The sequence below is a fragment of the Schistocerca americana genome, chromosome X (assembly GCF_021461395.2).
Source record: "Schistocerca americana isolate TAMUIC-IGC-003095 chromosome X, iqSchAmer2.1, whole genome shotgun sequence".
Taxonomy (NCBI): domain Eukaryota; kingdom Metazoa; phylum Arthropoda; class Insecta; order Orthoptera; family Acrididae; genus Schistocerca; species Schistocerca americana.
The window spans coordinates 725,724,420-725,747,317 of NC_060130.1; the positions used below are offsets into that span (position 1 = coordinate 725,724,420).

The 22,898-nt window shown below is 36.3% G+C and overlaps 1 protein-coding gene across 12 annotated transcripts in view; it reads right to left on the reverse strand.

Moving 5' to 3' along the window:
* Positions 1 to 22,898, reverse strand: part of LOC124555505 (twitchin) — a 367,233-nt gene that overhangs the window by 69,876 nt on the left and 274,459 nt on the right. For all 12 annotated transcript variants that reach the window (XM_047129451.1, XM_047129441.1, XM_047129452.1 and 9 more), the window contains 10 exons: positions 21,973 to 22,102; positions 20,333 to 20,490; positions 19,680 to 19,917; positions 16,894 to 17,190; positions 10,753 to 10,947; positions 9,758 to 9,945; positions 8,588 to 8,863; positions 8,117 to 8,392; positions 7,728 to 7,875; positions 2,158 to 2,344 (listed from right to left, as the gene is read on the reverse strand). In XM_047129451.1, coding sequence (XP_046985407.1) covers positions 2,158 to 2,344; positions 7,728 to 7,875; positions 8,117 to 8,392; positions 8,588 to 8,863; positions 9,758 to 9,945; positions 10,753 to 10,947; positions 16,894 to 17,190; positions 19,680 to 19,917; positions 20,333 to 20,490; positions 21,973 to 22,102 — 2,093 coding nt within the window. The remainder of the gene's footprint in view (positions 1 to 2,157; positions 2,345 to 7,727; positions 7,876 to 8,116; positions 8,393 to 8,587; positions 8,864 to 9,757; positions 9,946 to 10,752; positions 10,948 to 16,893; positions 17,191 to 19,679; positions 19,918 to 20,332; positions 20,491 to 21,972; positions 22,103 to 22,898) is intronic.

The window sequence follows — 22,898 nt, forward strand, 5'->3', positions numbered from 1 at the left end:
GAGGGAGGAACAACTGGCAGTAGTTTTGAGATGTGCTCCCTAAATAACATTTCCACACATGTAATGAAATTCTGCACTTACACCACAAACAATAATCAAGTATGCATGGAACTGAAATGGTTAGTGCAGCAATAGAGGGGTGTGGGGATTATAATTATATGTAACAACAAACTTACAGTAATATGTAAGCATGATAATATGTTGTTACTAGATATTATGGCAAAAGAACCTGGAGAAAAGTAGTGCCATGTTACATTAAAACAATATCTGGGGATAAATTGATGCTCGTATAATAGTAATGCAAATTTCCCTGTGAATACATAAATATACACTGATGGAAAAAACAGCAACACCAAAAAATAATTAATGTAGAGTAATGAATTTTGAGAATGCATTTATCTAGGTAACATATGCAAGTGATTAACATTGCAAGATCACAAGTTAATGTAAGTGTGACCTAAGGCATTGCAAATGTGAAATGCTGGTACATTAATAACCAGTGTAACCACCATAATGTTGAATGCAAACATGCATGCACTGTGGTGTACAGTTGCCAGATGTCAGTTTGTGGGATTGAGTTCCATGCCTATTGCACTTGGTCAGCCAATACAGGGATGGTTAATACTGTTTCTGGATGCTGCTGGAGTTGTCGTCTGATGATGTCCCATATGTGCTTGGCTGGAGACAGATCTGGTGATTGAGCAGGCCAAGGCAACATGTCAACATTCTGCAGAGCATGTTGGGTTACAAAAGTGGTACGTGGGTGAGCATTATCCTGTTGGGAAACAAGCCTTTGGCCCTCAAATGGCCTCCTACTAATCAAAACAAGGCCATTACTGGCACCAAGGCAGAACCAGCTTTCATCAGAAAACACAATAGACCTCCACTCCTGCCCACCACTGAGCTCTCACTTTACACCACTACAATCGCAAACGGCAGTGGTTTGGGATCAGTGGAATGCACACTACAGGGTGCCTGACTTGAAGCTGTCCTTGAAGTAACCGGTTTTTAACAATTCGTTGTGTCACTGTGGGGCCAAACACAATGGATTTCCTTCTCAGTAGCTCCATGTGACTGTCCAGAGTCTGGTCTTCTTGTGACCACCACTGCCAGCAATCATATACAGTGGCTACAACATTCCTGTCAAGTCTTTCTGCAATATTGCAGATGGAACAGTCAGATTCTCACAGACATATTACATTTCATTCAAACTCAGTGAGGTGTTGATTATGGTGTCTTTTTTGTCATCTTAAAATCAGTCTTGACTAACATGAACTCACCACATTCAATCTCAAAGGCAGCTAACACTCATGACTGTTACAGTGTGTATTTAAAGTATACCTGATTTGCATCTTCACACTAGTGCTGCTCTTGCGTGACTGGTACAAAATCTGAATAGACATCATCTTTCAGATGTAGAAACATGCCTACCATCTTTCATCACAAAGTAAATAATATGAATGGGCAAAATCTGACAAATAATATTTTGCTATATAACATACAAAGTGCTACCATCATAAATGTTCACTGATGATTTCTGCTTGATTTCTGCTATAGTTTAAGCAAATGAAGTACCACTTATAATACATCTGAGTGACATTTAAGCTGCAAAGTAGGCGGGAGTAATTTAAATCAGAGTGAATGTATCAAAAACGGATTTGTGTATTCTTTTGAACAATGCTCAAAGATCTAACAGATGCAGTGCAGCTTAAATAGTGATAGCAAGAATTTTTGATTATACAGGGAACAGATTAAATCTAGAGAAACAATTATAGTTCACCTGACTATAATAAGTTCATGTCATACTGTTCATGAAACCAAATATTAGCCCTGGTAACCGCATAACTTAATAATATTGCAACATATTCATCTAGTTTACTGCACTCTTGAACCTTTTATAATTTCTAATGTCTCATTAATTTTCATGGAAATCCACAACAAAAAATAAGGACATAATGTAGAGACATTACTATGAGCACAATTTTATGTTATTAATCATTGCTTAGTAGAGAATGAAGGGCAAAACAGTGGACTGTATCACCATGATAGTGCTATTTCAACATCTTACAGCTCTCTCTGTCAAATACAGGTACTGTATACACATACAAAACTATCCACACAAATAGATGGTTTATTTATGTATCTATGTATACACACTTGTAACTTAGATCCTGAATCAGCACATGATTGGCTTTGGTCCACTTGTCTTCATTTATTAACTTCTTTTCTACGATATAGCCAGTTATAGGTGATCCTCCATCATGCCGTGGTTTTGTCCATGCAATTGTAATAGAATCTTCTGATGTTTCAACTCCACGTGGTGCACCAGGTGCTCCAGGAGGATCTACAATAATAAATAAAACAAGTATATGTCAGGAACAAACACTAAGAAATTTAAGAGGGATAATGTTTAGGAACAGAAGTGGATATTTAGTCCCTTCAAAAGCACTGTAATGTAATACTGAAATGCTGATTTTTTATCTAACTTTTGATAATGTAATTATCTGAACAGAACAACTGAAAAATGGATGCAATGTTACTTGATCCCTAAGCTAGTTCTGTAATGAAATGTATACTATTTGGGATTGTTGAGACTATAGTAGCACACAAAAAATTTTAGGTTGATATGTAGGTCAATCCCGGATCACTTGTGCTTATGACAGATACTATTTGTTATGTGAAGTAAAATGCTTTTAACAATGAAGCATATCTACATTGAAGGGTATAATCCATAAGCCGCCAAATGATGCATGGCGGAGGGTACCCTGTACCACTATAAGTTGTTGCCTTTCCTAGTGCATTCGCAAATGCAGCAAGGAAAATACAATTACCAATTTGCGTCTCTATGAGGCCTGATTTCTATTATCATGCTCTCAATGACCTTATGTGAGATGTATGTGGTGGTAGTAAGGTCACTTCACAGTAGACGTACGTTACAAATGATGGTTCTCTAAATTTTCTCAATAGAGGTTTGCGGAGGGGGGGACAAACCTGCCCAACTCTCCCTCCCCCAGGGTTCTCATTTGAGTCCGCAGAGCATACACTATAAAATTATAAATTAATGTTGCTGAGTGAGTCTTTTGAACAATTCATGGATAAATGAAGGTGGCATTTTAAATGAATGTTGTGTTTTTCCCACTTAAGCTGTATTTGTTGAAACTTAGTCTTTGTTCAATGATCAGGTTCAGCACATCATGTGAGTATGCTGTCATTTTCGTACTTACACCAACTTGTTCTAGTTAAACACTCAAGTGTTTTTGAAAATAAACACAACACAGCCTTAGTGGAAAAATGTCATCTTCATTTAATAAATTCATGGCTGTGTTGGCCACTATGGAGAAGATGGTCACTGATAAGGTAAGATCAATTTCATTTATTGTCATTGTGGATAATCAGAAACTTTGAAGAATCTACATGTTGTTTCTGTTAATATTACACTACTGGACATTAAAATTGCTATACCACAAAGATGATGTGCTACAGACACGAAATTTAACTGACAGGAAGAAGATGCTGTCATATGCAAATGATTAGCTTTTCAGAGCATTCACACAAGGTTGTCGCCGGTGGCAACACCTACAACATGCTGACATGAGGAAAGTTTCTAACCGATTTCTCATACAAAAACAGCAGTTGAACGGCGTTGCCTGGTGAAACGTTGTTGTGATGCCTTGTGTAAGGAGGAGAAATGTGTACCATCATGTTTCCGACTTTGATAAAGGTCGGACTGTAGCCTATCGCGATTGTGGTTTATCGTATCGCGACATTGCTGACAGCATTGGTCGAGATCCAGTGATTGTTAGCAGAATATGGAATCAGTGGATTCAGGAGGGTAATACGGAATGCCGAGTTGCATTCCAACAGCCTCGTATCACTAGCAGTCAAGATGACAGACATCCGCATGGCTGTAACGAATCGTGTAGCCATCTCTCGATCCCTGAGTCAACAGATGGTGACGTTTGCAAGACAACAATCATCTGCACGAACAGTTTGACAACGTTTGCAGCAGCATGGACTATCAGTTCGGAGACCATGGCTGTGGTTACACTTGACGCTGCATCACAGACAGCAGCGCCTGCGATGGTGTACTCAACGATGAACCTGGGTGCACGAATGGCAAAACGTCATTTTTTTTGGATGAATCCAGGTTCTGTTTACAGCATCATGATGGTCGCATCCGTGTTTGGCGATATCGCGGTGAACGCACATTGGAAGAGTGTATTCGTGATCGCCATTCTGGCGTATCACCTGACGTGATGGTATGGGGTGCCACTGGTTACATGTCTTGGTCACCTCTTGTTTACATTGACGGCACTTTCAACAGTGGATGTTACATTTCAGATGTGTTACGACCCATGGCTCTACCCTTCATTCGATCCCTGCGAAGCCCTACATTTCAGCAGGATAATGCACGACCGCATGTTGCAGGTCCTGTTCGGGCCTTTCTGGATACAGAAAATGTTCAACTGCTGCCCTGTCCAGCACATTCTCCAGATCTCCCATCAATTGAAAATGTCTGGTCAATGGTGGCCCAGCAGCTGGCTCGTCACAATATGCCAGTAACTACTCTTGAACTGTGGTATCATGTTGAAGCTGCGTGGGCAGCTGTACCTGTACAAGCCATCCCAGCTCTGTTTGACTCAATGTCCAGGCATATTAAGGCCATTATTACGGCCAGAGGTGGTTCTTCTGGGTACTGATTTCTCAGGATCTATGCACCCAAATTGCATGAAAATGTAATCACATGTCAGAGACCATGGCTGTGGTTACACTTGACGCTGCATCACAGACAGCAGCGCCTGCGATGGTGTACTCAACGATGAACCTGGGTGCATGAATGGCAAAACATCATTTTTTTGGATGAATCCAGGTTCTGTTTACAGCATCATGATGGTCGCATCCGTGTTTGGCGATATCGCGGTGAACGCACATTGGAAGAGTGTATTCGTGATCGCCATTCTGGCGTATCACCTGATGTGATGGTATGGGGTGCCACTGGTTACATGTCAGTTCTAGTATAATATATTTGTCGAATGAATACCCGTTTATGATTTGCATTTCTTCTTGGTGTAGCAATTTTAATGGCCAGTAGTGTATATCATCTTGACCCATCTGAGAAGCAGGATACTGTGAGAAGGGAGTGTTTCTGTTTCAGGTCTAGTAGAATAAACCAATATAAGAGGGTCACAAATACCTAATTTGTGGATATTAAAAGGTTTCAGCTTTCTGTTTTTCAATTAGGACTGTTGGGTGATCTGAGGAGTTGGTACTTTTAATCTTGGCATATGAATACAGGAGGATACAATTTATGACTTCAAGAAGCAACAGAGGACATGGTGTAGAATTTTTGGTATTCAAAAACTGAATGTGCTCTAGTCGAACTGACATTCCATCTGCATAATTAAATGTTCTCTCTATTTTCTGTTAATTATATATGACTTAATCTACACTGATATTCTCCTATAGAAACCACAGAATTCTTCTTTGGTTTCTGTGTGTATGGGGTCTAAGGGTGTGGCCATGTACTTTTGTGAGCAAAACACTCAAAAGTTTTAGACCGGTCATAAAAGATAGTGATGGGTGGTAATGAACTGATTATTGATTCAACAATTTGATCTGTGAAGTAGAATATAACTTTATCCATTGACATGGCTTACTGGATATCAAACTAGCATTTGTTAGGAATTTCGTGCCTTCTCAGGTATCCTACAATACTCATACGAATCAATTTGCTAAAGTTTTTAGGAAACTAAAATTGGATACTTTGGAACATTCATTTTGTGTTCCTTCTTGAAGAGTAGGTTTTCAATAGTGTATTTCAATCTTTCTTGAAAAATTCTTGCTGTAATGATTACTTCAATGTATCATGTACCACTTAATAAAAAACCATGACAACAATTCCATATATTTATACAACTACTATCAATTTCACAAAATTTTTAGCTTTCATGCATTTGATAATTATTTTAGTTTCATGACAGGAGTTTTGTTTACTATGGTCAGCTTACTGAAGAAGATCCATAGATTCAACTCTTGTAGCCAATATTCTCTGCTGCTTCCAAACAACTGACTACTGAAGGCACTTATAAGTGATTATCAGTTACACATCAAAAGTTGCATACTGTATTAATTCTATGTCAGTCCCATTCTCTACTCTTTTCCCTGTCTTCATTTCTACAGCCTCCCATATTATTTTTGTTTTTCAGGTTGAACTGTCAGTTATAATTTTAATACACAAGCTTTTAAGGATGTTTCTATGAACATGACAGTATAGTCTGTACCATACTGTTACATATATTTCTTGAGAAAACTGTTTTTCCATTGTATGACTCTCTCTCTTTCTTCTACAGTACATTACATCACATTTTAGTATCTAGGATTTAAACTGATCTTCAGTCAGAAAATTATTATTCTTTTTGGCATTTTTTTGGAGAACTGTTTCACACAATGCCACAAAGTGATTGATACACATGTTACATTTCTAATGAACATTTAATTTTCAATATACTGAATAAAAATGAAATGTTGTAAAGAATGAATAGAAAGAAGATTAGGGTTTAATGTCCTATACATGAGGAGATCATTAAAGACGGAGCACAAGCCCGGGAAAGGAAATGGGAAGTCTGTTTCTAAGGCACCATCTCAGCATTCAGCTTACACAATTTAAGGGAACCATGAAAAACTTATATGTGGATGGACAGATGGGAATTTGACATGTACTCCTACTGAATGTGAGTCTGATGTCTTGATCAATGCTTCATGTTAAGGGCCAGCTCGAGACTTTTTCTCCACACAAGCAACATATTATTTGGTGGCCCTCCCTCATGTCATTCTTCGCTACTAATTATGATACACCCTGTATACAAATTTTACACCTTTCGTGCCACTTTCTGCTTGGTACCCCAAGTGGCTGCTTGTGTCTTAAAATGGTACTGTTCATATCACTCAGCAAATAATTATTGGAGGATGCTATGCATTAATTATTGATTACCCTGGAGGACCTGTACAAGCATATTGCATAAGTAGATGTAATTATGTCCTTTGTTGAAAGCAGTTGGCTAGTTCAGAAAAATAATTTATGACTTGCCTTAAGAGTTAAGGTGGCACTCTTACCATTGTGTGTGAAGTTGTTAATAAGACTTTTATTATTACTGTCACTCTTATAAGGAAACTGCCCACTAAAATTAGGTTACACAATTCTTTTATGTGTTCAGATTCAACACTACTGCTGTTCTCTGTGAGAAAGCTGATACTGAAGGCTCCCATGATGATTACCTCATTGGTTCTAGGATGTAATCATGTTGAACACAAATCCAGTTGTTTAAGGAAATAATTCATTTTTCCTGAAGGATTTCCATATAATCTCATTACTATGGTTTAAAAATCATTTACAATTATTCTTGTTCCACAGATGTTTGGTACTTTATTTTCCTTTCCTTCTACAGTTTTGGTACATGGTATGACAGATAATGTGCCAGGAAAGATAAATAATAGTAACAGGAAGAAGAACAGAAAATGAACCTTAACTATAGTGTAGTGATGTATACAAATTCTTCCACAGCCAAAAACGTTTTCCTTTGGCAAAAGAAAGCCATTTGATGTATGCAAAGTCTTTCATAGCAGAGAAAGTGCCAGTTTCATTGTCTCAAGTGTGTCAACCATGTTACTGACAATCCCTAGAACAGAAACACTATCTGATATACATAACAAATGCCGTGTTAACATACCAAATGGATGTCGTGCTCTGACTGGGTCTTTCGTTACAGCAGGATCCGAAACACCATATTGGTTTTCAGCCATTACACGGAATTCATACTCATGTCCAATAACCAAGTTTCGTAATCTACAGAATGGTGTAGTCACATAACTGCTCACCTGTAGTAAACAGAAATAAAAAATAAATGAATATTAAAAAATATAGTTATTCATCAAAAAATACTTCATTTATTTTTGATAAAGGACTTGTTATAGTGATTTTAAATTATTTAGCCAGTAACATGTGATACTTTTACAAAATAGCAGATTCTATGAATCTTTAGAATAGTATAGCTGATAGCTTAACTTTTCACCATTAGTTATATTGAAGTTAAAATCAAGTAGATTAAGTGTTACATACTTTTGACCATGTTGGTGACCTTGGTTCTTTCTTCTCTACAATATAATTGGTAATGTCACCACCACCATTATCCTTTGGTGGATTCCAGTATAAAGTAAGTGCATCTCCTGCGAATTCATCAGCACGGAGATTTTCTGGAGGACCAGGTCGATCTAGCACACGGACATTGACTGTAGCTGTATCATATCCAGATGGGTTCCGTAGCTGAAGCCTATACTGGCCAGTATCTGATCTCTTAGAATTCTTGACAACAATGCTTGCAAAGTCATCAGCCAGCTGTAAAAATGAGTGACTTATGAAACATTGCACAGAGTACCAAGATGTATTCTCATTTATTTGTAAGATGTATTCTTATTTATTTGTAAGCCAGAATTAAACTTACATTAGCACAAATTTCCATTAATTGACACTTATATAACACAATAGTTTATTATGCAGTTAAAAAATGAAAAAAAGAGAGATTTTACTAACCTGGTGGAATACTCTAGTATCAGCCTCATCCAGTAAATTATCATTTGCAAACCAAGATGCAGTTGGCTTAGGGAAGGCAACATATGGCACATGGATGGAGAAATCTTCACCAGCACGCACCGTAATATCACGTAATGCTCCCAAATCCATGCATGGTTTATTAGGCTGCTCCTCAATAAGTACATTCTGACTAGGTCTGCTAGGTTCTGATGGCCCTACATCATTGACAGCGATTACACGGAACTGATACTCATCCCCTTCTTTAAGATTTGGTACCTGTTAAAGTATTTGAAAATCTTAATGTTATGTACACTATAAGCACATAAACAGGAAGATATAGAAATCAAAGTTCAAATCATGTTCAGGATAATGAAAGTACTGTAATTACAAAGGCATGATGGTGAGAGGTAAGATGAAAGAATAAGAAAGAAGACGTAAATGAGAAACATTGGCTATGGGATGCAAAAGTTCAGAGTTCTGAATGGGGCATTCTTTTATTTTTAAATTCCCATGAATTACCATTTGTACAATTGTTCATGATCATCCAACTGTCAACAAAGAACACAATAACATAACTTTTTGGAACGGTTATTCCACACTGATAAAACTACATTTGAATGTCAAGTGCCCAAATTTTCTGCTAAATTATAATGGAGGTTCTGCCATGTTCATGTACAGCTGACTGTAAACAGAGTTTATGAAATGTCACAGCGACTAAAATGTGACATATAGGCCAAAATAAAGATGATTTCATCATAACAGTTAAGACAATTTAGTAATTTCATTATATTCATCTCCACACTTCTCTTTAGCTTTCTTCAGTGAGTGTTAAAATTAATGAAATCATGAATGATCATTACCAAATGTCCCTGTTGTGATACCATCACTAAATATAACACATTGTTATCACATATCTAAAATGTAATTTGTGGTTTTGTTGAACTCTCATATTAAACAGAGGTTAAAATTTAAGAGGTATTCTGCCTTGTGCAAGGCACTCTTTTGTAGTTTTGTTTTCACCCATTTGTAGTTTTGTTTTCACCCAGACTTGTTTCAGCACTTTTTGCGCTATCTTCAGAGGTTTTATTTGTTTATTTTCTTTCTGCAAAATTGTTGTATATGCTGGTAGCCTTACATCTACTACACAGTCTACAGATTTTTCAATCTTACCTTAAAGACTGTAACAGGAATAGGTGCTCCACTAGCATCTGACCAGTCCTTATCTCCTTTTGCCTTCTTTTGTACAATGTAGCCCTTAATCTTAGCACCTCCATCACTACGTGGCGGTCTCCAGGATAGAGTTACACTATCTTTAGTTACACGATCTGGTTTGGGAGGTTCAGGGGCATCTGGTTTCACTGTAAAATAATAATAACAATAAGTTACACACACACACACACACACACACACACACACACACACAGAGAGAGAGAGAGAGAGAGAGAGAGAGAGAGAGAAGATGTCACACTACAAATATCAGAGCAAGGATGTGTGTCTGGAAAATTGATTTGTGAAAAGTATAGTACTTTTGTATGCCTTAATGTTTCACCTGTGAGTCCTATGGTTCAAAGTAGCTTCAAAAACTGCTTGTAATGTCTAATATGGTGATATAATTATCTTAGAACTTCCTCTAAAGCAATAGCAAAAATATTTTTATGGCACATTAGAGTGCAAACACATATGCTTAGGAATTTTAAAATGAAAAATTATTAATTGACACTAAATCAGTGAAACAAGTGGAAGTTTATTTTTACAGTTGGTAAGCTTCAAAGACACAAATATGAGACTAATTATTGTTATTAATTATTTTATCATAAATTCAACTAATACTTACAGATTTCTTTTCAACTTATTTATAATTATTTAACTGGATAAAAATTCATCCCTTTCTCTACAGTTTATGTGTAAACTTCAATTTTTGTGCATTTCTACTACCATTATATGAAAACATATTCTTTTAAAATCAGCATTTGTTAGTGTAATTTCCAATTAATTGGAAACATTTCAAAATCGCTGCATGTTTATTAAAGAGAAATATAAATAGGTGACATAAATGTCCAAAACTATTACAATGATATGGTCAGTTTAAAAGAAATTTAATGAAATTAAATGACATTTTGAATTTTGTATTAAAGAAATGATGTGAGAAAATGTTGATTACTTACATCTTTGTGCTTGAGCTGTAAGTGGTTCTGTTGGCTTGCTTGGTTTGCCAGGACCAGCTTCATTCAGTGCTACAACTCTGAATTCATACCTATTTCCTTCTCGAAGATCCTGAACAGTGTAACTGGTGTTTGGTGTTGGATAATTGTTTACTTTTATCCATTCACCACCACGTTCACGTTTCTCAACATAGTAACCTGCAGCAATAAAAGAATATAAGAGCATTAACTTATTAGTAACAAGTTGAGAACTACAGAATAATAGCCCTGTTGTCATGCTTTCTCAAAGTGATAGAAACAATAATGAAAAACAGGCTTATGAGCTATCTAAGTAAATTTACAAAAACAGTTTTACAAGCACTAGATGAGAACAGCTATGTAACTGGTCTCTTCCTAGACTTGTCTAAGGCATTTGATACAGTTGACCACAAGAAGCTGTTGCATAAGTTAAGAGGCACTAGGAGTAAGGGGAGTGGTTCTCAAATGGTTTCGTTCATATCTAGAAAACAGAGTACAGTCAGCAGAGATCACACATGTCTCCAGTGGATCAAAATACATTGAGAAACATGTATCTGATCCACAGTATATCAATACTGGGGTTCCTCAAGGAAGTGTACTGGGCCCAGTATTGTTTCTGGCGTATATAAATGATTTCCCACAACACATCAGCCATGGAGAGAAGATATTATTTGCTGATGACAGCAACATAGTAATCACCAGTAAGACACCAACACAAATGCTGGAAAATTCTACTGAAGTGCTGAGGGATGTTCACAAATGGTCTCAGGAAAAAAAGTAACTCTCAACATAAAGAAAACAAATAAAATATGCTTTAGAATGAACAGAAAACAGAGTCCCTTAAATTTAAAACTAGATAACTTCTCCACAGATGATGTACCTACAACAAAATTCTTAGGGTTGCACATTGACAGCCAAATGAAGTGGAGTGAACATGCTATGAAACTCTCAAAAAAGATATCCACAACATGTTATGCACTTAGAGTCCTTGTATCTGCATGCAGTAATGTATGTTTCAGAACTGAATACTTTAGTTATGTTCATTCAGTAACCATTTATGGTATTATTTTATGGGGAAACAGTCCTCAGAAGTTACAAACAGTATTTAAAATGCAAAGGAGAGCAGTAAGAATTATAATGAAAGCAGTAAGTGGGCCCACTGCAGAGAACTTTTCAAAATGTTAGAAATTCTAACTCTTCCTTGTGAATTTATATTCCAAACCATAGCATACATAAAGAAAAACATACAAAATTTAGCAAAAACAGCAGTTTTCATAATTATAGTATAAGAACAAGTCACTGTCTTCACCTAGACAGGCAGAATAAACATAAGACTCAAAATAGCTTCTTGTATGAACATGTAAAACTGTATAATAAACTGCCACAGAAAATAAAAGAAACAGATAAGATGTACCGCTTTGGGAAAAATCTTAAATTGTTTTTGCAGGAACATTGCTTTTACACTATAAGTGAATTTCTTAGTACAAAATGATTGCAAATAACTCTTCTTTCACAATATTTAACTATATGTAACGTTTTGATAAGGACTGTAAATAACTTATATGTCACAATGTTTAACTACATGTAACAGCAAACTGTATGAATATACGAATGTACACAAACTGACAACATCTATACATTTTAAAATGTCCACGGATGGCTAAATAAATAAATAAATAAATAAACTAACTTATTCATACTCAGAGTCAGCACTGTCGCTGTGTCATTGACTCTGACAGAATGCTCAAGAAACCACTAGCCATGAAAAAGAGTAACTGTAGTTGATTGGAGAGTCTAAGCTGGAAGGGAGTATGTGTGGAAAATATGTTATAAGACTTTCAGATGTCGAGATATTACATTTTTCTGCAACTAATCCATGAAAGAAGCTAATAGCTAGTGGTGTGCAATCAGAAGGCAAGTGGTGCTGTGACACACAGTGGCAAGGACCATTATACCATGTGACACTGCAGCCAACAGCAACATTCTGTTGTGTCAATCTGTAGTGAGCACTCCAGAGTGGATGTAGAACATTTAGCATTGATTTTCATAATAGTTTTTTGTTGGGAGGTTACTTAGCCCTTACCAGATCGGTTTGACGGAGGAGATAGAGAAGATCCAAAGACGAGCGGCGCGTTTCGTCACAGGGTTATTTGGTAACCGTGATAGCGTTATGGAGATGTTTAATAAACTCAAGTGGCAGACTCTGCAAGAGAGGCGCTCTGCGTCGCGGTGTAGCTTGCTCGCCAGGTTTCGAGAGGGTGCGTTTCTGGATGAGGTATCGAATATATTGCTTCCCCCTACTTATACCTCCCGAGGAGATCACGAATGTAAAATTAGAGAGATTAGAGCACGCACGGACGCTTTCAGACAGTCGTTCTTCCCGCGAACCACACGCAACTGGAACAGGAAAGGGAGGTAATGACAGTGGCACGTAAAGTGCCCTCCGCCACACACCGTTGGGTGGCTTGCGGAGTATAAATGTAGATGTAGATGTAGATGTAGATGTACAATGTTTATTATGGGTGGCATAAAGCAAGCATGACAAGTATTATGTTAAGAAGCAACAGATCTAGTTTTTAGAGCACAAAAATTCTAGTATGAAGAGTCGCGTGCAGAAACAGTGGTTCAGTAAACCATTCACCCCAGCATTGCCAGTTATCAGGGTAGGTAATGGCAGGAGCATCAGGCCAGCATTGCCAATTATCAGGGTAGGTAATGGCAGGAGCATCAGGCGTCGGCCGAAGAGAGTGAGAGCACACTGGCAATGCTGAAAACTATTTTCCTTCTCTCTGAACAGGACAATTCATACTGCCACCTTGTCACAGGCACACCACTACAAATGATGTCTAAAATGTACTTCAATATAACCTTTGCCTATTTTTATGTTTCTCTTCTCTCTTCTGTTGTAAAGGACCATAAATCATTAGCATAGTTTGGTGGTTGACTTGTAACTCTTCTTATAAGCATGGCTTTGTTTCTTTGATCGGTTTAAAGAACTATTTTCTTTTCATACTGTACAGAAGATTACCTTGGAGTCAACTTTCCTGTTTTTTGTCCCATTTCTCTACTGTTTTGAGTACAGGAGAACAGTGTTATCATAATGGATATATTACAAAAATAAAGTCATTTAAATTTGCATGAACTCAATCTAAGTTTCCATACTTCAGCACCATATTTTATGAACTTAAGTTTAGTTATTTATCCTGTCTTTTCTCTTGTCATATACTCTGCTCATAACCATCAATCTTTGATGTTGCTGTCAATTATAACTACAATTAGGCTGCAGTGATAATATTCTCAACAAGTGTGTTGCAATAATGTGACAGAATGTTGATTCTTACTTTGTTGGTATTGCTGTTTCACTGCACTCCATCACTCTGGTGGGTTGGTATATTTTTAATATTAAATTATAAATACTCAACAACTGCATAAGATGCACTGAGGTGACAAAAGATATGGGATACCTCCTAATATTCTGTTGGATCTCCTTTTTCCTGGCATTGTGCAGCAACTTGATGTGGCATGGACTCAACAAGCCATTGGAAGCCCTCTGCAGAACTATTGAACCATGCTGCCTCTGTAGCCATCCATAGTTGTGAAAGTGTTGTCAGATTTTGTGCACAAACTGACCTCTTGATTATGTCCAATAAATGTTCAGCAGGATTCATGTTGGGCGATATGAGTGGCCAAATCCTTCACTCAAATTGTCCAGTATGTTCTTCAAACTAATTGTGAGCAATTGTGGCCCTGCAATTGTGGCCCAGCAACAATTCCATTGTTGTTTGGGAACATGAAGTACATGAATAGCTGCAAATGGTCTCCCAGTAGCCAAACATAACCATTTCCAGTCAATGATCAATACAGTTGAACCAGAGAACCCAGTCCATTCCATGTACGCACAGCCCACACCATTATTGAAACATCACCAGCTTCCACAGTGCCCTGTTGACAACTTGGATCCACGACTTCGTGGGGTCTGCGCACACACAAACCCTACCATCAGCCCTTACCAACTGAAATCAGGACATATCTGACCAGGCCATGGTTCTTCAGTCACCTAGGGTCCAACTGATATGGTCACAAGCTCAGAAGAGGCACTACAGGTAATGTCGTGCTGTTAGCAAAATGAAATTTGGCATTCTGGGCACACTTTTGACAAAATAGGTAGTGTAAAAGATATTATAGCTCCTAACCAAACTGTTCATTCTAAAGACAATAACAATTCTGATCTTGAAATTTGCTACCTGAATATTCAATGAGTAAAAGACAAAGAATTTATTGTAAATAATTTTGGACTAGAGAACAAATTTGATATTTTTTGTCTGAGTGAACGCTGGGCAACAGAGAGTGAACTTACAGCTATCAAATTTGATAACAATAAAATAGCAAATGGTTACTGTAGAAAGTGCATAAAGGGGTGATGTGGCATTCTATACTAACCAGTCACTCAGCCACTCCATTAATAGGTTGGATATAGATTACTTGTGAGATGAACAGAATTTTGAAGCCACTGGTATAGTTAGTGACAATTTTAAGTCAGTGATAACAGCCTTATACAGATCACCTAAGGGTAACATTAGTGTATTTTTAGAAAAACTGGACATGCTTTTAGATGTATTTAGAAAGACAAAATGGTTACATTATGACATTGTAATAGGTGGAGATTTGAATGCAGATTTTGATGTAACAACAGCCAAACATGATGTCACTGAGCTCAAAAATCGTCTAAGACAGTACAATCTGCACTTTATCAATAATAGACCCACAAGAGATGAAGCAAACCTTGACAATATATCTGTCAGTTTTACTACTACAGAAGAATCATGTGATGTGACAGTATTCTCAGTCTCAGATCATGATTCTGTATCATTCAGTTATATAAGTAGGTTCTGTGCTGATAAGAGTAACATTGATATGCCTGTCTCAAAATTGGTAATCACTAGATCGGTCACAAATGATGAAATTGACAGGTTTTGTAAGTCCCTCACTAACAGAGGCTAGTTTGGCCAATGGTCTGGTGACACAAATTATAGTCTATGTAAACATCTGTCAGCAAAACTAATCATTTGAAAGGTTTTTCAAAGTATTTTTGTCACAATTTAATGACTGCATTCCAATAAAGAAATGCAAAATAATCAACAAAGGCTCCAAAGGCAAGGGTATAAACAAACAAAACCCATGGTATACTGCACAACTAACAAATCTGAAAAACCAAATTATGTTGTTGTACAGCATACATAAAAATCTGACGACCGACCATGCCAGATCAGTCTATGTTCAATGTACGAATAAGTACAAAAAAGCCATTGTGGAAGCCAAACATAGAGAAAATATACATTTCTACAACACTAGAAGAAGCAAATGCATTTATACTCCTTACCACATACTGTCAAAGTCACTTAACAGCTATGAACTGATGGGGCACAAATTATTTGATAAGTTTCCAGAATATGTACAAGAACTACCTGAACAAGCATTCAATCAAAAACTGTATAAATGGCTAGTTGCTCACCCATTCTATGACATAAATGAGTATTTCAAATGTAATATAATTTTGTAGTATTAATGACATGCCTCTTGTTTTCTTTGAATTAACAGTTATACTGTGTTATATGCCTGATGTTGTCTATTGCTGTAATGGTCGAATGACAATAAAATTACTATTATTATTATCATTACTGTGGACCTTGGAATATTGAGTTCCCTAATAATTTCCAAAATGGAATGTACCACGTATCTAGTTCCAACTACCATTCCGGGTTCAAAGTCTGTTAATTACCGTTGTTTGGAAATAATCATATCAGAAACCATTTCACATGAATCACCTGAATACAAACAACAGCTCTGCCAATGCATTGCTCTTTAATACCTTGTGTAGATGATACTACTGTCATCTGTAAATGTGCACATTGCTATCTCATGACTTTTGTCACCTCAGTGTATTTCGCGTTGGCTGTACCCAAAAAAATAGTAAAATGTTTGCTTTCTCATGCAATAATCACAATGACAAAGAAAAGACAGTAAAGTAAATAAAAACTTCCAAAATGTCTCTAAATTTAGAACCATGTTAAAGTATTCAAGTACTTTTAGGTCTGTAAGTAAATAAATATAAAAAGAGCTAGTTACCTGTTACTGGTTTTCCTCCTGTATTCTGAGGTGGTGTCCAGCTGAGATTGCAACTGTTGGGGCTGTAGGATGTAATTTCTGGCTGACCAGGTGCATCTGGTGGATCAAATGGGCTCTTGGCAACCACTGGCTTGCCATCCAATGGTTCAGAAAGGCCATAAATATTCTCTGCACGTACACGGAATACATATCGTTTGCCTTCAGTCAGAGACTTTACTGTAAATGCTGGTTTTGGACAGAACCCTGGAACCTGCCGCCAGCTGTCAGTACCAAACTCAGCTACTTCAACTACATAGCCTGAAACATTAAATATTAATATGCAATAACCAGTACCATTATAGTTTTTGTCATTGACAATAAGCATAAACTTAGCAGTGGAGAATGATGGAAATGAATACATGGAAGCAAATAATGGGTTAATGTCAAAAACAAACAAATGCAGGTAACTGCTGTAGTAGAGCAAAACTAGAAACCAAGACATGAAGGGAAGAAATATGCAGTTGTACACAAGTAAAGTAAGGTATCTCATGATGAAAGGAAAAGATAGAAATATATCTCAAATATATACACAATGAGAAGAATATGGTTTATAACATGGCAAGTAGTATAGAAGCAAGTGCCTTGAAACTGTCAAAAGATTAAATATGCATACAAGAAATTATATTCAATGAATAACCTGCGTGAAACTCTACAGGTACAGTTACCTAATTCAGTTTCATTTATTCTCATATTCAAGTTATAGTAACACATTTATCTATAAATGACAGCACATTTTCTATTATGTTGCAGCTTTCTAAGCTCCACAGTACTGCTTTGTTCAACATTTTCATAAAACTTTTAAACTGTTACAAGACAGTTTTGAAGTGTTAATTACAAAATGAATAACTCACATCTGATAGATACATCTTTTGTGGTTGAAAGGTATCTTCAAGTTTCTTTTTCTTTGAACAAAAGTGAACAAAAACTGTCAAAGTATTTGATACAGATAGTCTGCAAGTGTGCTTCACTTTTAGGATATTAACAAAACAGCGAACAAAATATTCCAGTTATTTACTGCAATTTTTAATGGAATGTTAGTTCAGCAGTACAGTTCCTACATTTTAAAAGGGAAACAGGCTTTTCAAGTGTCCTGACTCTTTTCCTAGGGGCATAATGATCCATATATAATATGTTACTTTTTATCTTGCCTGCATATGTGCACTTGACACAATAAACTAGCATATTTTCCATCTTAAAGCCTAATGAAATGTAAATGTGAGTCCAATGGTATTTAATGTATTTATGCAGTTCTGGAATCACTGTTATCAAAATTACAGAACATTCTATCCATAAGCTTTCCTACAACTCCCAAAGTGATGTTCAGCTGTCCCCCAAATCTGCAACATATTAAGCTATGTCCTTATACCACACCTACTCCCAACCACTAGCCACATGGGCCATACCCCGACTAATGTGCAAGACCTTTCCTACACAACCACCCAGCACATACTATTCCATTTCTGTCATAGGCACATGTGTTCCTATTTGAATCAGGGCTACCTGTAAGAGTACCATTTCATATACCAGCTCTGCTATAACTCCTGCACAGCCATTTACATACACATGGCCACCAATCACTGTCCACCAAATTGAATGGCCACTATCAAACTGGCCAAGAGCACAACTGATCACCCAGTGGGGTATCTGAATGACAGATTGCCATCATATCCTCCTCCATCCCCCCCCCCCCCCCCCCCCCAACCACCACCACTCTCCCCCTTCTTGAACACTACCTGCTTCTGTGAAATATATAGTTAAGTAGATTACAGCACATACTTTGGTTCCACATTCTAATAACCTCAGTCTCTGCTAGACTCTCTGCCACACCCACCTCCATCTCTATCCATATGTCCCCACTTCACTCATGCTGCACAAACATCCTCCTCTCCGAAGTCTCCCTCCCTCTGCCTCTGTGCTACCTCCCTCTCCTAATCCACTCCTCCACACCACTGCATGCCACTTCAACTGCCTGTGTAAGAGTGAGTTCATCAGTGCCATATTTCTATACAATGCACTTGGTGCCTCTCCTTCCCAACAGTCATCCACCCTACTCTCCAGCCTTTTCACCCATTCCAAATCCATTCCAATTTTGTACATATTTAGAAGACTTTTGGTTGATGTATTGGTTGGGTTTAATACTATCAATTTTTTTTAACTGGTATCCTTTAAATAATTAGTTTCTTGTATGTTGTTGCATTTTTAAAATAAGTTTGTTTTTTGTGTCCAAAATGCTTAATCTTGCACATTTATACATTTGCTTCTCTGTATTATATGAACATTTTATTAAACTAAACATTCTGTTTCACAGTTATTAGTTTAAATAATCAACTGAAGTCTTAACTTATAACTATCAGCATAATTTATGCTACTGCCTATGCTCAAGTGCCTTCTTTAAACAGTTAACCATATTTTAGAGGCTTTATTGCTATTCATTATGTCCATAGCCTTTGCTTATGAAAGTGTGAAAATTCATTTTTAAAGCTTTCATGTAATATGTAATTATTCTTGTCATAATTTTACTGCCATCACCAGGATGTGTGAATTTTCTTGTGGCTTTTTCTTTTTCATCAACGTTACTATTGGTGGGAATCTACCACTTAAATTACATTTGTCTATACTGGTTTTTGCTAACACATTGCTTTCTTGTCGAAGTGATAAATAATAACATATTAATGCAAAAAAAACTGACAAATGATTACTTTATACTGGGGACTACCCAGAACAGGAACTGTATTAAAATGATTTACCTGTAATATCACCTCCACCATCATCTGCAGGTGGATTCCAGGCAAGAGAAACACTGTCCTGGGATACAGACGTATACTGAAGAGGTCCTTTAGGACAACCTGGTTTATCAACCACGATTACCTCTATATCAGCTGAGTCCTTTCCAAAATCATTCTTTGCTGTGACAGTATATTTTCCAGAATCATTACGAGTTGAAGAATCAATACGTAAATGAGTATTGTCACTTGCTGTTTCAGCCTGGAAAGTAAATACATATAAACACAAATCACAATGTGTTTTCACTTAAACCAATTATGCCAGTCACTAATAGTTACTACCTGATAATAAGAGTGTGATACATTTTATTTTCATTTCTGTTGCTTCAATATGTTAATCATGAAAGAAAACTCAAAACAGGATTATTCTTGACAGAAAAAGTGTTCTTGAGAATTGCAAGCTGGTAGGCTGTCAACCAACTTACATTTACCACCATGGCCAACAAACAAAAATCACTGAATCTTTCTGAACAGAACATTGGGCTAGCTAGAGTATTGCACTCATGAGTTGTTTAACAACTGCATAAGAGTATGTACACCTATTCTGCCAACTTTGTCAGCTTTTGTCCATTACTCTCAGCTTCATTCAAAATAAATTACACATGTTTTATACTCACTGTTATTCTATTAGATTCTGGAAGTTTTATAGAATTTTTGGTCCATTCTACTGTTGGTAGTGGAGCACCAGACAGTGGGATCTGTATGTTTATTGGTTCGCCTGCGCGAACCTTTAGCTTCCTACCAATCAGGCCATCTAGATAAAGTTTTGGCTTTTCTGGAAATAAAACAACATCATTATCTGTAGCAGAATACAACAAAAACATGTAATACAATTATCAAAAGAAAGACCAATTATATTCCTGACCTGCACATGCATAAAAAAATTTGTTGCCATCTGAAATAAATGGTTACAGTATTTTATTATGTTCAGTGTTTGGTAATGAATCGAAATACAGTTTTATTATTCACAGTATGGGGGGATAATGGAAAGAGTAACTGTAAATACAAATCACTTTGCCTAAATTGTCATGGATTGCTATGTCATGAAAGGTATGACATTTAATCTTGTATCATGTAACATGTAAAATCAAATGTTTTTAGTGGCCATACATGGGAGACGATTGTATATTTTGGAAGAATCTATTGGGAAAGAAAGTCACATTACAATCAACAGACATCTGTAGTAGTTACACAGCAGCTTATGTAGAACATGTATATCTTGAATCTATAAAGGTTAAAATATTAAGTCATTATACACAGACTGCTTCTCTAAACATCATTCAGATGTTGTACATACTTTCATGCTTCCCAAAATCCATCCCCAAAAGTGTGACTCACAATGTAGCTAAATGGATATATTGGGCAGTTACAAACCCCAGAAAAGTGAGGCCAATCTGTTTGTTAGGTTATCTAATTGATAACAAGGTCACTGAAGCTAAAATATTCAATCAGATGAACAAGGATGGGTGAGGAAATAAGTCATTAGTTCCTTTCAAGAATCATCACAGTATGCACTTGAAGTGGTTTAGGGAAACTATGGAATATCTTAACCAGGATGCCCAAAAGGAGATTTGAGTTCTTATTATCTCAGGAATGACTTCCATGTCTTCATAACAGTATCACCTCACACAGTTAGATGACTATATTATGGATTTATCTTCCAAGGTAGCCACTATGACTAAAAATAGCACAGAAAAAATATATGACTTAGCATAACTATGTTTCCATTTGTCTTTATGATATTGTACAGAGTGGTGCACAAAAGATCAGGCCCACGTAAAGACTGCTAGCCAATTACGGATGAATTTTTGCCTGTCATAAGCAGTTACAATAACAAATAAATATGTAATAATTATATAATAAAGAAATACTGAAAATACAAAACATAGTCACAACAGCTTTCAAACAACAGATGACAATGAAAATGCAACAATGAGCAGTCTAATACTTGGGGCCAGTTTTTCATGCACCATTCTGTAAAATGTGGATCCGTTAACCCAAAAATAGAAACAGATAGCATCTTTTAAAACCAAAATTATACTCTTACAGATAACATAATATGTAATGAAAGCATTAGCAGCAAACAGGAGAATTAGCTTTTAACACATTGTGCCTGGTGATATTGTAGTATGTAGTGGAGTGGAAACTGTATGGCATAGTTCTTTCAAAACTTTTCTGTTATGAGGTAAAGATTAGTGCCTCTTTCCTTTATTCTGGTTATCCTTTTTAATATACTACATAATTAATAAGTTTTTACCTCTCATTGACTTAGCGTTCAGAACCTGTGATGTATCACTGGGCTTCCCTGGACCAGCTGCATTTACAGCTGATACACGATACTCATACTGGTGCCCTTCTTGTACACTGTCATCATAATACTCAGTTTGCTACAAGCAAAAAAATTACAAGGCAACTGTAACACTTTAGCAAAACTAATGAAATTTCATAATTAGTTGTATAATCCATAATGAGATGTGAAAATGTAAAATTATGTATGGCTATTTTATGTCATAATTCTTACATTTCTAACCACAGCCATTGCACTTATAATTCATCTCCGGTAAATTAAAGTATTAAAAAATATACATCTGTATTTACTCAATGTTATTAAATACTTATCTATTTAATGTATACGTTTATTAATATTATGTTATTTTAAGAAGGTGATGAATTACAGCTTTTAAATATTTTTGAAAAATCGTAGTTTGGCACAACCGATGTATGTCATTTTATTAAAACTATAAGGTGTAATAAATGACATTAATTACAGGACATACACTCTCTCATGATCTAGAACAACATTATAAATGAGTTGCATTGAAATTATAGAATTCAGGAAAGTACTCATGTATACATTAAGTAATATGTTAACAGGTGAAGCACAAGGCCAGACCAAAGTGGCATATAGAAATCATGTCAAAACACGATTTTTCAAAAATATAAAGTGTACAAATACAATCAGTTAAAAAGTGTATTAGCACACATTTCCATAACATTTATACCATCACTACTGTTTTTTTTAAACAAGTGAGGTAACACTTTATGATTGATTAACAAAATGTAGTATTATTACAATCAGCATTTACACCATATCCTGTGAATTAAAATGCATGGATCAAAATTTGTGACTGGTAAACATTACACAAATGTTACTTGTGAGTTAAGATGTATAATTACTGAACA